This window comes from Megalops cyprinoides, chromosome 23 (assembly GCF_013368585.1).
Source record: "Megalops cyprinoides isolate fMegCyp1 chromosome 23, fMegCyp1.pri, whole genome shotgun sequence".
Taxonomy (NCBI): Eukaryota; Metazoa; Chordata; class Actinopteri; order Elopiformes; family Megalopidae; genus Megalops; species Megalops cyprinoides.
Genome location: NC_050605.1, coordinates 11,928,445 through 11,944,731, shown reverse-complemented (window position 1 = coordinate 11,944,731; position 16,287 = coordinate 11,928,445). Strand labels below are relative to the sequence as shown.

The 16,287-nt window shown below is 45.1% G+C and overlaps 1 protein-coding gene across 5 annotated transcripts in view; it reads left to right on the top strand.

Moving 5' to 3' along the window:
• The window catches only part of ahcyl2b (adenosylhomocysteinase like 2b), a 44,017-nt gene extending 32,168 nt beyond the window's left edge, over positions 1-11,849 (top strand). For 3 of the 5 annotated variants that reach the window (XM_036517697.1, XM_036517699.1, XM_036517701.1), the window contains exons 4-17: positions 622-722; positions 1,254-1,356; positions 1,450-1,544; positions 2,195-2,301; positions 3,184-3,300; positions 3,447-3,510; positions 4,018-4,106; positions 4,402-4,472; positions 5,484-5,578; positions 5,864-5,962; positions 7,057-7,125; positions 7,697-7,775; positions 8,922-9,042; positions 9,633-11,849. In XM_036517697.1, the coding sequence (XP_036373590.1) occupies positions 622-722; positions 1,254-1,356; positions 1,450-1,544; positions 2,195-2,301; positions 3,184-3,300; positions 3,447-3,510; positions 4,018-4,106; positions 4,402-4,472; positions 5,484-5,578; positions 5,864-5,962; positions 7,057-7,125; positions 7,697-7,775; positions 8,922-9,042; positions 9,633-9,639 (1,217 nt within the window). In that variant the 3' untranslated portion in view covers positions 9,640-11,849. Of the gene's footprint in view, positions 1-621; positions 723-1,253; positions 1,357-1,449; positions 1,545-2,194; positions 2,302-3,183; positions 3,301-3,446; positions 3,511-4,017; positions 4,107-4,401; positions 4,473-5,483; positions 5,579-5,863; positions 5,963-7,056; positions 7,126-7,696; positions 7,776-8,921; positions 9,047-9,632 lie in introns of those variants that run through there. The other 2 variants (XM_036517698.1, XM_036517700.1) reach the window with 1 other exon arrangement.
• The last annotated feature ends 4,438 nt before the right edge of the window (positions 11,850-16,287 follow it).

The following is a 16,287-nucleotide window of genomic DNA, read 5'->3' as shown; positions in this document are numbered from 1 at the left end:
CCAACACAGGTGTCATTTCAAGAGAAAGCATAGGGGATCCAAGGGAGCTCATGCAGCAAAGTGCTCGTCTTTAGTTCAGGCTGAGCCCTATGCCAGGGGCTCGATCTTGGCCATATCATCAGCCAGCAGTGACCCGAGGCCAAAGCGGCAGGTCAAATTGGCTTCATTCTTCTGGGCTAGGGGTTGAAGTTGGCGCCCAGCGTATCCTCCTTACACCGCTCTCCGGCACGCTGCAACTCATCTGTGTTGGCACAGATGATGGTAGAGGAGTAGCATTTATCCTCTAGTTGGCCCCAGCTTCACTGTGGTGCACCGTACAACTTGGAAGTGTGAAAAATAGCACTTTGTTGCATGCAAGTGTGTTGAAGGATTGCATGTGTCTTGTTTGAGCACTCCTGTTAGTGCAGAGGTAGTCGCCATGACACAAGCCTTATTGATGATTCCTAAAGAGGAGGGAAAAATCATAAAAAGGATAGTTGTGCTTACATGGCAGTGTGGCTGAACATTTGTGCCACGTTGTAGTTTGGAGGGATTTGGGCAGTGTGGGGTTGCACTGGCACTATAGTAAGGAGATTTTCTTGATACCTGTGTGTGTGTGTGTGTTTGTGTGTGCACCTGCAGAGATGCCTGCGCTGATGGCCCTGAGGAAGAGAGCCCAGGGTGAGAAGCCTCTGGCTGGAGCCAAGGTGGTGGGCTGCACCCACATCACTGCCCAGACTGCTGTGAGTATGCACAGCGCATCTGTATGAGCTGACTTACCCAGAAATACATGCTTGTAATGATCTGCATGCCTCTACACATTCTGACTTGCCCAGTCACTTACAGACACTGACCTATACGCATGCTGTTACAAACATACTCCACTTCATAGAAATATTTGCGTTACAATACAGTACATTATTGGCATTTTGCAAACGCTCTTATTCAGTGCGACTTACATAGGTTACAGTTTCTTTTTTTTTTTTTTTTTTACATATTACCTTTTTATACAACTGGATATTTACTGAGGCTATTCTGGGTTAAGTATCTTGCCCAAGGGTACAGCAGCATTTCCCTAGTGGATAATCAGTTTCGGCTACGAGTCCAGCTCCTTACCACTGTGTTACATTGCCACCCCTTAAAATTTACTTAAAAGCACCTGCATAGTAGCCATCGTCGTAGGAGTACCTACTGCAACCTTCGTCGTGGATCTGAAAGGCTAGGCGTGTCTGTGACATCATTATCTAAACACAGCCTTAAATGTGCTGACTCAGGTGCTGATGGAGACGCTGTCCGCCCTGGGAGCTCAGTGCCGGTGGGCCGCCTGTAACATCTACTCCACCCAGAACGAGGTGGCCGCCGCCCTGGCCGAGGGAGGTGAGTGCGTCCTTCCCACCCCTCCCTCCGTCCTCAAAGAGCAGCTGGTTCCCTCCACTCACGCCTCCCCTGTGTCCTCTCCCCCTCCCACAGGCTTCTCCGTGTTCGCCTGGAAAGGGGAGTCGGAGGATGACTTCTGGTGGTGCATCGATCGCTGCGTTAATCTGGAGGGCTGGCAGCCCAACATGGTACATCCGCCTCCCCCTGCCTGCAGCTCAGAGTCACTCCTCCACAGGGAGAATGCTTTTTCCTGTGGCTTAGCTGTGAAGGTGTTCCATATGTTCTCATCCTGCAATGGTAAAAGGACCTGGCTCAGTTGATGTTTCAGACCGCTAGCATCAGATCCATAGGTCACTTTGTGTAAAACTTAGAATACCTTTCTCTCAGAACATGGTCCAAAATCCCACAGGGTTTTAAAGGCAAGGAATAATTGCCCAAATCAAAAATATATAGTCTTTGACTTTAATGGAGTGCAGAATGTGTTCAACTCTAATTCATTAGATATATGTTTTTGATAGTGAAGGCTAACAGTGGGTTGATAATTCCAACAAATTGTCAAGGTGAAATTGCTTGTACATTAAACCTACTACCAGAGCTGCTAGGAGACTGGCATTCTCTGCCAAAAGCATCTATTGCATCCACACAGGCGCAAAATACTTATTAAGCAGTGCATCTCAATGAGTACCACCACACGTATGCACAGTTCCATCTTGAAAGTATCCAATTTTGTGGGAGTATTATTGGAAATAACTCGTTGAAAGTGTGTCTTGCAAAGGAGCATTTATCCTTAAATCTGCACTGAAAAGTCATGTGATTTGACCTCTATGGTCCCCTGCAGATTCTGGATGATGGGGGAGACCTGACCCACTGGATCTATAAGAAATACCCCAACATGTTCAAGAAGATCAAGGGAATCGTGGAGGAGAGTGTTACTGGGGTTCACAGGTGGGACACACGTCTCAAAGATGTTGTCACCACGTTTCTGCCTGGTAAAAAGATGACTTGAAGATTAATGGACATAGCTCCATCTAGTGGTGGCTCAGGCCATTGCAGCTACTGTGTGAGAACTTTTGACCTGTAAAAATGAAATGTCTTGCATTTCTCTTTGAAATGGAAATGTTCATCTATTGTAAGAATGTTATCTCTTTTTCTGTGACATTTTTACAAATCCAAAAAGTACTGATTCTCTAAGACCAGCACACTTACTGTAGTCTTTTTTTTTCAGACTGCAGTTGGAACAAAAGTAGTCTTCAACATAGGTTTTAACTTTCAGAATGAGCTGAACTTGTGAACAAAGTGATTGCATTAACTGCATTATATTCTGTTTCTTGACCCTTAAGTGAAGTCTAAGTTTCTCTCTGGTGAATTCAGTTCTTTTTTTAAGTTAAGCTGGTCTGTTGAAGCCAATGGAGAGTTTTAGCGTGAGAAGTTCGGTAGGATAATGTTAAGTAGTTTTGGGGTTTAACATTAGATCCCATTACCACCAGCGCACTTGTACAGGCCGTGAGGATCACCTGAGAAAGAGGTGTGTGAGTGCATGTACGTGTGTGTGTGTGTGTGTGTGTGTGTGTGTGTGTGTGTGTGTGTGTGTGTGTGTGTGAGAGAGAGAGAGAGAGGTATCCTGAGGAACTCTGAGTGGTGTTGAGTTCAGAGGAACAGTGAGTGTGTGCTATCACATCCACAGAGGCCAGTGTGAGTTAGAGAGGAAGCATGCACAGGATTACTGAAGGGGTTGAGGGGACTCAAACAGGCGTTCACCAGTGTTCACCTTCACCCAGGTGCAGCTTTATGTGGTACTGATCCTGTCCCATGACCCTCTCTGCTCAGGTTGTACCAGCTGTCCAAGGCTGGCAAGTTGTGTGTCCCTGCCATGAACGTCAACGACTCTGTGACCAAGCAGAAGTTTGACAATCTCTACTGCTGCAGAGAATCCATTCTGGATGGGTAGGTGGACCATTGGCAATGTGAAGCACGTACACCATTTTTATCTCAAAGGGAGCGACCAGTGGCTGAAAGCTCAAGAGTCTCAATAGTTCATTCCATACACATCATACTTGCAACATTGACTTTTTCCATTTTTCCCTCTGCAGTCTGAAAAGGACCACAGACGTGATGTTTGGAGGGAAACAGGTAGTGGTGTGCGGATATGGAGAGGTAATTAGAGATTTTGGCCTCTTCAAGTGATGCTGGAAATTTGTACCAGATTTAAAGGCTTTGCCAAGTCTGTAGTAACTGCATATAAATCTGGCATTAGTGAACACAAACAAATCTTAGGCCTCACAGCTGATATTGTAGCCCACAAAAACACTATACATGTTCCCTAAGCTGAGCACTCATGCATGCGTCCTTCCATGTTCTTTCTCCCCAAGTGTGTTGTTTCTGTTTCAAACACTAGAGGGCACTCTGTTAAAAAAGAATTCAAGACATGAAAGCTGTCACTCCCTGAATGCCAGTCAGTCTAGCCCACCAATGAAGTGGAAGCATTTTGTGTGTTGCTGACCAGTGTTGGAATGTCCCTGAATTATATGTGTGTTTGTGTGTGCGTGTGTTTGTGCGTGCGTGTGTGTGTGTGTGTGTGTGTGTGTGTGTGTGTGTGTGTGTGCGTGTGTGTGTGTGTGTGTGTGTTTGTGTGTGTGTGTGTTTGTATGTGTGTGAGCACAGGTTGGAAAAGGCTGCTGCGCTGCCCTGAAGGCCATGGGCTCCATAGTGTATGTCACTGAGATCGACCCCATCTGCGCCCTGCAGGCCTGGTACGTCAGCAGCCATGCTCAGAGTGGCAGGGCCTCACAGAGGGGGCGGGGCTGTGGCCCACAGGCTTTGGGAGTGGGGTGGGGGTGGATGTGGGGGCGGAGACATTGTGAGTGGGATAGGAAGAGATGAGAGAGAAGCCCCCTGGGGAAAACACGGTGGTTTAAGATTAAGGTGCCTCTTCTAATGCCTGTCAGTGTTTTTTTTTTTTTTTTTTTTTTTTTTAATTCAGATAGACGTATTTCATCCACATTGTGTGATAGTGAGGTACACATCTGTTTTGTTGCCCTCATTCAGCATGGATGGCTTCAGACTGGTGAAGCTGAATGAAGTCATCCGGCAAGTGGACATTGTTATAACCTGCACAGGTAGAGTGTCTGTTGCTGGATAACTGTTAGCGTGCAATGTACCGTATATTGCCCTCAAATTTGAATATCAAGTGTTAAAAGGGTAAAATTACAGTGCAGAACACCTGACCATGTGATGGGTCTAACTTCTTGCTCAGTGGAAGCTTACTATAGAAGGGTAAAATGTGAAAGGAGTTAGACTGGGTATTGACTCATAAAAGTGGTAACTCAGGATCCGTATTGTCACTTCTAAACCACAGAAGGCAAGGGAGTCATTTGTACAGTGTTTCACATTGGATTAATCTGTGAAGCATTAATTACCAAAGAGACTCATCTCATCCCGAGTTAATTTTTCCCATTGACAAGCAGATCTCAAGCAGCAATCAGACTGGAGAGAAGAATGAATATATAATTAATGGATAGGCTTAGCTTGCAGTTACCCAAAATTTGCATGTGCATACACACACGCACATCCATACACACATACACACATAGGACGCCTGTGGATAGAGTGTTCGTTCAGCAGTAGTAGCGAGCATAGCTGAATGAAAATGGATAAGCCTGTGTACAGAGACCATGTTGAAAAAAGTGGAATAAAATCTGAGCAGGTATCAAAGGGATTACAAATGCCAATTTTAACATGGTAGTTAGTGAAGAGGAAATGACAGACAACAGTTGTGCCACAAAAATAATAAGTAAGTAAATACAGTGTCACCACAAATAAAACAGCACCATGTAGAAGACATTTTGATTAGGGTCACAGGACTTTTATTTACAACTGGTGGAGAAATTTCCATATGTGTGCATTTTATCATTTTTTAAAATTCTTTTTTGGAAAAAAGGGGGAGGGATCACCGTATATAATCATGACAACCTTCTGTTGGGGCTAGTATGGTCCCCTCCTTTTTCTGTCGGCAGCAAACATTCAGTGACACCTTCCCACTGAGAACTTTTTTCTGTGTTTCCGCTGACAAAAATTGTAGCTGTACAGAGATTCCAAAGCCTGATTTGTTCATGACATGCTTGTTTCAGGCAATAAGAACGTGGTAGTCAGAGAATACCTGGACCGGATGAAGAACGGCTGTATTGTGTGCAACATGGGGCACTCCAACACAGAAATTGATGTGGTAAGCCCTGCTGATGCAGCCGGGGACCCCTCGCATTCACTGAGGCAGCGTGCAACTGTCCTGGACTGCAGGATTGATCTTTTCAGAGAGGTTGCCCGAAGGAGCACTTCTTTCAAAGATACGGGTGTTCGGGTTTCTATGTGTACACCTGTCTATTGGTATGTAGCCCTGGGATATATACTCACCTGTAGGTTTGTGTGTGTTTGTCTTGTCTCTGAAAGTGAGACACTTGCTCTATAACGTGTCCGTCTGAGTGACTGACAGGTGTCATGTCTCCCTCCTTAGGCCAGCCTGCGGACTCCTGAGCTCACCTGGGAGCGTGTGAGGTCACAGGTGGACCACGTCATTTGGCCCGACGGCAAGAGAATAGTGCTGCTGGCTGAGGTGAGAGACTACACTTAGCACCCTGTTCTCACTTTGTCACTGTTTCAGTTACAGTAATATGGCGCTCAGAAACAGGACTGTGTCATCACTGTATCAAGTACAATGTTACAGCGCTTTAATACAGCAGTGCACTCACTGTATCAGTTACAGCGGGACAGGACACTGTCCTCATTTTATCAGTTACAGCGGTACGACAAGTTGCTCTTGTTATTTTAGTTACAATGTTCCAGACCTCTGATACAGCACACTGTCCTCACAATACCACAACATCAGTTACAATAGTGTAACACTCTGACATTTGAATCAAAGTTTAAGCGATAAAGCACCTCTCTAAAGCGTTCAAAAAAAAAACAACACATGGCAAGCCACAGATGCAGCAGGTTCAGATAAGGAGCGGTAAAGCACCTCTCTAAGCGTGTGTTGTAAACTGTGACAGAATGAGACCGCGACGAGGCAGACTCACGGGCTCGGCTCACCGGGCTTTTTCAGTCCCGCGGGTTTTAATCATCAGACATCTCTCTCTGCTCTTTTGTTTTTTGTTCTTTGATGGCATCACTCGATACGAGCTGAAGGAGTTTCAGATCTGAGCTCAGAAAGCGCACTCGGGAGGTTCTGCTCCTCAGCACCTGCCTGCAGCTGATGCGCAATGAAAGGCGCTGAGGATGCTGAACTTCCCAGAGCGACATATAAGGCCCTTCATTACTCAGATTGAGAGATGAAGATAGGGTTTCCTTAATGGGCTGAAAGGCCATTACCTCTGTGGAATTTATGCACATGCGTGCACTGTTAGCCTGATGGGCTCTGTGGAATGGGTATAAGCTGCCATACAACACTTTGAAAAATTTCCTTTTTGAAAAAATGGCTTGTATTCAGTTGGTCTCAAGATTAACAGAGCAGTGTAGGGCAGATAAGGAGTAGTAGAGTACACCAGCTACCCTTTACTCCCGCTATGGCTGTGTGTGGATTCTGACATTGTGCTACCCTAGTAGAGAGGGTATCACTAGCAGCAGAGCTACGCTGTTTTGATATACTGCCACTGCAGAGGATTAGAATAGTGCGCTCACAAATGACTGCCTGTATTGGATCATCCACAGGGTCGTCTCCTCAACCTGAGCTGTTCCACAGTACCCACCTTTGTGCTGTCCATCACTGCCACCACCCAGGTACGTCACATAAAGAAAAAGTAATGCTGGGTGAGGAAGTGAGAGCTGTGCCTGAGGTTAAATGTGCAGGGCGCATGCATGTAGCAGAATATCAATGCCTATGTTTTAGCTATGTTACTGTGTGTGAGATTCAGTGGATGAAGTTCAGGCAGGTCACTGTATATGAGATTGAGAGATTTACTGTACACAGCACAGTATGTGGTGCAGTGAACCAGAATGAGGCATGTGACAGAGTTGTTTACTGTGACTGTTTGGTTGGGATTGCTGTCAGTGTATGATATGAGGGGGAGGTGGGTGACACTGTGCTTGGCAGTGTGTTAGATTCGGGTAGAGGACAGGGTGCAAGGCAATGGTGGGTTTGGTTGAGATGGTAACTGTGCTTTGCTCAGGCTGTTTGACAGTGCATGTGCAAGGCATTGTGGGAAGGTTGTAGTAATGGGCGAGAGACTGATACTGTCTAGACCTCATTGATGCATGGCTGGGGAGTGACCTCGGGCAGCATGTGAGTCACTGACATTGCCATAGTGATGGAGACTGTTGTGTCGTCTCCTTGCTCCTCTCTGTCCTGCAGGCTCTGGCTCTAATAGAGCTGTACAACGCTCCTGAAGGTCGCTACAAACAAGACGTCTACTTGTTGCCCAAGAAAATGGGTAAGGCCTTCCGCCCACCAAGCACGCACTCCTGCAGTCAGACGAGTGTACAGGCATTTCAGCGTGCCTCTGGGGATTAAGTGACCTGCTTTTACTCCACTGTTTGACAGACCAATTCAAAGACTTAAGAAGAAGGAACTTGATGTATACAGTCCTCCACTGATTGCAGCATTTTCTGCAAAATTTGGACAAACGTGTAATGGAGTTTACAAGAGCTGCTTTATTATATTATTAATTTTCAATAATGCAACATATTTGCTTCATAAAATGTGCACATTGCCTTACATTCCCTGTTTTTACTAAAAATGCGCATATCTATGTGTTGGCATCCACATTCCCCTTCTCCTTAGTGTAACACCAAGTGCCTCGTTTCACATTTTACTGAACACACGGTGTTCAGCTCAGAGTGGGTCTACACCACAGCGCTGGGGTTGGGTTCAGCTGCCCTCCGCGAGCTCCCTCTCCTCAGACTGCGCTGCGAATGCTTCACAGTCGAGCGCACCTTACGGAGGGATCGGGGACAGTATGTCTGCGGGCGGAGCCAGGGCTCTGTGCTTTCCCTGTCTGCTGCGCATTGTTTTCCCGCAGTAGGCTGGCGGAGAGCGCGGAGAATATAGGTCAAGCTGTCAGACGCATCCTGCATACTGCAATATCACCCGAGAGCGCTCGCTCAGCGCCGCGAAAACTCAACCCAGTCAGGCTTGAAAAGCAACACGCCCTTTTTGCGGGGGATATCGCCTCTGCTTTGCCGAGACCGGCCCAAACAAGACGAAATCCAGCCAAACCTCATGCCCGTTTAAAACGTTCATTAAGAATACAGTCACCACATGATGAAGTCTTTATAATGGGGAATAATGCATTCCTCGCTCATTAATTAGAGATCAGTGTCTTCTTTGTGTGTGTCTGGCACATGGAAGGAGGGCACAGAACAGGCCGTGTTGATGAAATGCATTTGCTGACATGTTTGCAGCCCAGCTGGTCTCTCTCTAGCTTGGTAAAATGCGGCTGGTAAATGTGTTATGTCATTTACACATTTTGTCATTTTGATTGTGAATGCGTTGTGGTCCTTGTTTTTATCAAGGAATGATGCCTGAAAACTGTGTTAGGTTTATATGTGATTTTTTTTTGTTGTTGTTGTTGATCCAGATGAGTATGTAGCAAGCCTTCACCTTCCAACGTTTGATGCACATCTAACTGAATTGACCGACGAGCAAGCAAAGTACCTGGGTTTGAACAAAAACGGGCCATTTAAGCCAAATTACTACAGGTAAGCAGACTGCCCCATGTCAAAACAGACAGGTGGTTTAAATTAATAGGTCATATGCTGAATAAAAATAAACATACTGTCCAAGCCTCCAGAAACAGCCCCCCAGAGAGAGGCTTTAGTTCAGTGCCTTTTCTCCACTGTGTTCATGAAACATTCACAGTCTTACCTTCAGGCAGCCCTGGTCCTGTCCCCGAGTTCTTGCAGTGCAGCACTGCACTTCTGCACCGTCTCAAGGCTGGATTCAAGTATAAAGATGACCGTGAAGAGCTTATAGTGGAGTTCATTAATCACGTTTGTCAGACAGCAGGAGGCTAAGGTTAGCAGTGTACATGCTGCTGACAACATCCACACATGGCCTTCATTTCAGTGCTGCATGATTTTTAAAATGTACAATGTCATACCTTATCACACACGTTCATTTTCATTAAACAATTTAAGCAATTACAGGTTGTCACGCGGTGTATAATCTGGGCCATTTGTGATGAAAGTTTAGCAAGTTAATCAGTTCTGACCTCGGGGGAGATCATTAAATAATGTCCCTTCCGCGCAGTGTCCTGCTTTAACGCCAGTGCCTTTCCCTTCGTTTTAAGGTATTAACCAGCTTGGAAAAGGCGACTCGACCTAAAGAGATACCAGACTGCACAACCGTACCGACCAATACACGAGGAGGGGGGGGGAGCGGAGGCGTGTCTCACCTGCTGCGGAGAGGGGGGAGACGCGCACAGCTGGAGTGTGGGGCGTGGAGGCCCCCGCGCGATGGCAGATTTATTTATTAAAGCTACGATTACTGTACTCTAACCTCTGTGAGCCGCCCCTGCCGCCGCCAACCCAGGGACTGTCTCCTGGGGCTTACCTACATCCTCTCATTCTCCTTCCCCTCATACTGTCAATCCCCCGTAATCCATCAGGAGACGGCGCCCTGAAATTAACACTAGAGATTATACAAAGAAAACCGTAAGAAAGGGAGTCTGTAGTGGCTCCTGACAAAACGATGCACATGTTCCAGTCTTACCGTGTTTGTTTTTGACCCAGAATTTCTTTTTGCCGGCCTGGTCGTAGGAGTGGGGATGTCCGGGGGGCGGGTGGGTTCCAGTCATATCGTCTTTTTCTTTTGTAGCGCTGACCATGAGATATTTTTTGCGTCTCGGAATCTTTGGTTCTCTTCCCCTGCTTCAGAATAAAGTTAGCTGAAGTAAACTGAACGGTGACAGTCATTTTGGCGGGGCCGAATTCTGTCCCCGTCTCTCAAACACTATACCAAACTGTGGGGCCCACATTTCTCTCTCAGTCCGTCTTAATTTCCTCTTTTCTGATGTTCAGTTGCTCTGTAGTGCAGTATGTCAAAGTTTCTAACCAGTCAAATGATGCCAGTGTTGAAAACGAGAAAGTATTTGGCCAGGAGTTATCAGAATTCATGTTGTTTATATTTTGCTTTTTCAGTCTACAGTGAATGTGGGCATGGCAGGCAATTATATCATCACAAGGGGTATATATATATGTAGATTTTTATAGAGAAATTTTTTTGTGTATGTTTCACCCACCATTAACGTTCCCTTCCTTTGAAAAGATCATTACCAATATGTCATTATTATGATTAGAGGTTAAATGTTATAAGATGTACTACTTGTAAAATTCATTGTGCTGAAGCCCCTGTTTTATATAATGTGAAGATGATACTATTATGGAGAGGAAACAGATGTTTGGCCAGTCTGGTACTGATGTTACTGGCCCCATTCTGACATTGTGAAATTGTATAATGCCCAGTATATACCAGCTGTAATTCATTGATTATAACAAAGGCTAAACCAGTTGGACCCAAATTGGTGCAGCTGAGGGTTTCAGTTTGGTAAGGCAAGAATTCATGAATCCTTGTTCATGGTTGGCATGTACACATAACAATTTGGGACCTTGTTTCACAACTTATATAACGAATGCAGACAAATTTACCTTGTTAGAATAAGGATCTTTTCAGTTGAACTTTTATTTAAATAAAGGGAATATAGACTATGTGTTGCATTTCTGGATTAGTGTCGTACTGACTTGCTCCGTAACGACCAGCAACTTGTTCTGGTCCATTCCAACAAATGTAAGCTGTTCCCAGCGGTTTTGTTGGGTTCATTTCTGAGGTACTGTCATGGGATGTGCACTGCAGCGGTGCCTCAGACCTTCCAGCCCGTCATCTCTGATCCCAACTGGAAGCTGCAGTGAGCCACTAGCTTTATCTGTGACTGAGCTCCTTACACACGCACTTTCATCCCTTTGTGCCCCTTCGTACGAGCCCATAAACTGTGACACCTTCCACCGAGTCATTTTGTCAGCCTAAAGTACATTGCGTCTCCATCATTTGTGTTCCTGCCCGAGCACGACATCATCCAGTTTGTGTGAGTTATCCATACCTGTATTTTTACTTTTATTCGCTAATTTTACTTGTGCTGTTTTTAAAAATCATCCTTTATGCAGTTGATGTTTATCTGTTTGCAGGATTATACCCATTGTCTTAAGGTTTCTTATTCGTACGTTTCTTTTGTCATTCGCTCCTATGTGTTTCCAGGATTTTCGTTTTGTTTTGCTGCGGTTGTCTCAAGTTCACAGCCTGTGTGTTATGGTGGACTTGTCAGCGTTGTTCAGTGGTAACATCACATGGGAGGAGGGTGACACCAGCATCTCACGTTGATGATAAACTCTAAAGAGAGGAACTAAATCAAATCAGCTGTATTTATCGTTGTAAATCTTAAGTGCAAACCACAAATTCTCAAGATTTAAGTTGTCTAAACAATGTTTTAAATATTGCAAGTGATTATAGTAGATGAGCAATAATAAATCTGTAATCTTAAAAAAATAAATAAAAATAAAATGAAAACAAATACATTTGTATCAATCATTTCTGTCAAAGGTATGATGTTGGGCTGTCTTTTTTTCTGCTGACATTTTGACATCCAAAATATGGAAGAGGCTTTTCTGTTGTGCCAATATTTGCTGAAATACACCCTTACCGACTGTAGCGATTTATCTAGAGTCAATCAGAGGTGTGAAGAAAATGACACATTCCTGTATATGGCAGATAATTTACTGCAATGTCTCTCCGTGCCTTAAAAAAACAGCTCTCCACAGACATCTATGAGGTAACAGTGTAATGGCTCTCAGGAAAGTGGTCCGCTGGAAGCACAAATGAAGAGGAAAATCAATAGCGGCTCGTGACAGGATCAGAAGAAAGAGAAATCAAATGAAACGGCGAGCGATATGAAACACTGCCTGGCGAAGGGCAATGGCCGCAGCTATTTTAAGTAATTTATATGTGTATGGTGCCTTCTCACTACAGCAGTTTAAGCTCAAAGGATGACAGGGGTCCTTTAACCAGAGGTAAGATGAGGCATCTTTTCCATGCGGAACAGGACTGATAAAATGCACAATTGAAATGTTTTCTTCAAAACTTGTTCTATTTCTAGTAGCTTCCTTCATTGTTTTTCAACCCGAGATGCTGAAGTTGAAGATGTTGAATAATTCATGCACTGTACAGAACCTTATCACTAGTATGCAATCAGAGTTATTTGCATTGGCGGTACATAGGCTGATTTTATCTGGATTCTTCTTCACTAGAAACCAGATGTGGCATACAGTGTGATAAATGACGTACACAATTAATGAATGTTCGGCTTTTGAAAGCGTCTTGTAGTTTGGTCTGCTCGTTTTCGCGTTTTGTGCACAGCGGATGCAAGGCTAGCCTTGCGCTTGTTGACGCCGCGGAGCGCCGCTCTGTGCCTGTCGCATTAGTGCTCCAGATTCATCGGGGCATCTCTTTCGCCCCCTCTCCCCCCATCCCAAACCCCCCACCCCCAGTCTCTGAGCAGGCTGAAGGGACCCATTGAGACAGATGGTAGTTGCATTTTCAGTCCGGTTCCAGAAAGAAGTACAGTGCTGGACTTCTACCCCTCCCCCTAAAGAGCAGGAGGTACGGGTTTCTCAGAGTGGTTAGCACTACACTGCTTTTTATGTTGTGCCAGGCACTTGCCAGTAAGATCTCTTTGGTATGTTTGCAATGTGCTGGGACAAAATCCATAAAACAGGACTTCTACTCCCACCTGACTTCTCTGTAAATATTTATTTCAGGACCACTACTTTCTCATCCGCAAAGGCTTGTGCCTTTGTGTTTCTGCCTACACTATCTCGTGAAGGTCATGTGGACCAAATGATTGATTAGAACACCCCTTTTGGGATTCGTCCAATGTGAGTGGTAGTGTATTTCCTTTACCGAACATAATACAGTTCAAGTATCACTTACAGCATTTATAATGTTATCAGATAATTATTTTTGTTATATAAATTGCAACACAGAGCTGTATGGCCCCCTAAGACAGCTGAGAGGTTATAGGATGGCACTGAACACAAATGGAGCTTCAGGAGTGAGGATCAAGAAGTGGGCCTCGCTGCCTACATTCTAGCTTATTATTACTGTCATTTGCAGTGTCAGTGTCACGCCTGAATTTTCTGCCCTGAAATCGTGAGAGGAACCGAGGGAGCAGGAGTGAGGGATGGCCTGCGACAGGCTGCATTAATAATGAAAGTGGGCATACGAGAGAGGCTCGTGGAGACTTGATGGGAATGTGTGGGAGTACGGAAGCTGTGACAGAGAGGGGGGGTGGGGGGGTTGGGGGGGGGAAGGGAGGTGGTGCAGCTGCTGCTGCCAGTTGACAGTGACCCGATCCCCTTCGCCCTGGCGCTGACAAACTGAAGGCCAGGGACAGCCTCTCTCCCCCCCCCCCCGCGGTTACCACACACGCGTGGAATGTCACCAGGCCAGGTGCCTGTGGATCTTGCGTCTGATAGGATTTATACTCTTACCGTGATTTATACTCTTTCGGTTTGTGCCTCACGCTCTGCAGAGGCAATAGCACTTGTATGTCATGTTAACTCATATGTGTTCTCAACATTATTGTACCTGCATTTTGTAAAAAGCACAACAGGGTTATACTTTGTTGATAAACGCAGCTCACTGTACCTATTAGCTGAAATGTGTCCCAGGGATATTAGGTCCCATTATGTTGAAGAGGTGTTGGAACTGTCACTGTCACTGTGAGTACAAAGGTTTTTTGAAGATAAAGTGGAGCATTCTCTCAAAATTTATTCAGTGTGAAACTGTCCTCAGAACTGCCATTTGGAAGCTGGTCGTAAGGTTGATGGGCGTATGTACATGATGCAGGATTTTACATAGTCGAGACTGGCTGAGTCGTGTTTAAGCATGGAATTCTGCATAAAATCCTTGCTCGAGTCCGCACAGCATGTCAGAAGAGGGTCAGAGGGACCTGCTGTAATTGTGATGCCAGGACACATGACTCATCGGGTCAGGTTGTAGAACCGCTTTATTACAAAACAAATCAAATCAAATCAAATCTATGGCCTGGCTCTGTATCTTTATGAACTGTTTCACTTTCAACTCCAGTAACAAAAGTTTGCTACGGTTTTATTAAGCACAGAACTTTACTCTCCTATGATGCTGCCTCGCCTCTACAAAACACAGTAGCAGCTCAGGTGCACTGGGTCAGACGTTGAGATTTACCAATGGAGAGACATTCGTCCCAAAGCCCCCCACCCCCATACGTGGTTAAAGCCCTCATGTGGCAAGTTCACTCACTGGGAGATGACCTCTTTCACGGATTCATTAAACTGTAGACTCTAATCATATCACATAAAGTGCTCTCACAGGGGCTTTTGAGGAACGGGGGGCGTTATGAAGCAATCTTCTTTAAGTACCCCCCCTGCTGTACAAAATCAATAATTCAATCAGTCACTGATCCCTGATGAAAGTGACCAACAGGAGGGTCCCCCCCTCAGCACTCAGCCCCAGCACAATGCTCCCGGGAGACCCAGGGGTCCGAGGAATATCTGATGCATGCGAAGGAGCCCGTCTGAGGCTGCATTCATTAATTCCTCCTCCTTTTAGGCAGGAGAGCACCCGGAATCATTTGTGGCTCTATCACTCACGGTCTAGTGATTAACTTCAATATAATTTAGCAGTGTGACTATAGTCTGGCTTCATGAGCTTGAGTTTTAACCACAAGTCATTTGTTTTTTGTTTTTTTTTTTTTAATCCTCTGGGGACATTTGCATTTTAGAAAACAACTGTACAAAGATTGATAGTAATCTACTGTACTCGCAATCTGTGTGAAAACAAACATTACAGGAAATCAATAGAGCGTACAAATATGTCTTAAGGGAGGCTCTCGGGTTCAGAGACGCAGAATAAAACTAACCTAGAGACAGTCCAATCAGGCAGTTAAATTCTGCTGAAATCCCATTGACACGCTGAGGTCTAATCCTGCTTTTCTGTGTGGGCTGAAGTGTCTCGGCGCGAGCGCTCATCTCTGCTCACCTCTGCTCATGCAGCACAGATTACCCAGAGCCGTGCACGAGGGAGACCCTCCTCTTAAAATCACCGCTTGTTTGGCAACTTAGTTCGGTATTAACGGTAATAAGTCTTACATGTAAAATCTGAGAGGGCAGCAAAGGCCCAACATATGAATGGATCAGTCATACGTACTCCTATTACTTTGAAACATGTGATATGAGCATATGACCGCAATGATTTTTCTCCCCCACGGTGAACAAATTATTCAGTGGATGCTGCACATTCTAACGGGGTTTATTTAGATGTGGGGTGGTGTGATTTTAACAGATAATGGCTACCACTTTCCCACTTGGGTCTGTAATTACGTGGAATGTAACATGTTATATCTAAATGAACCCTCTCATTGCAAATGTATCTATCATTATGTATGATTTTATTTTTAAATCTAAAATGAATGTGTAGCTTAATGATAATGATGCTGCTACATGGTTTAAAGGCAATGATATGCTGTACATGGTACAATACAGCCCTGGTGTCCTGTGTGCCCATGCCTGTAGTTGCCTTCACTGCTGTTTGTCATTCCCTGATGTCAACCAAATAAATTGGGTTTGTTAGCAGAACAAATTTAAATAATCAGCAAAACATGATTTTTATACCACGACGCTTGGTTCAATCATTTCATCCACAGCAATTGACATATTGTCCCATTTTCAACTGCTGGCGCCTCAAGGCATGTGCACATTAACAGTCCAATGTCACTCCAAAAATTATGCCCCGCCCCAGCATTGGTTTTACATTATGGACAAGACTCTCGACCAATCGCCGTGCCGTGTCCTCCCAAAACCACGCCCTGTATGTTTCCCAGTAATCCAATCAGATCGGCAGGGACGGCTGTACCAACT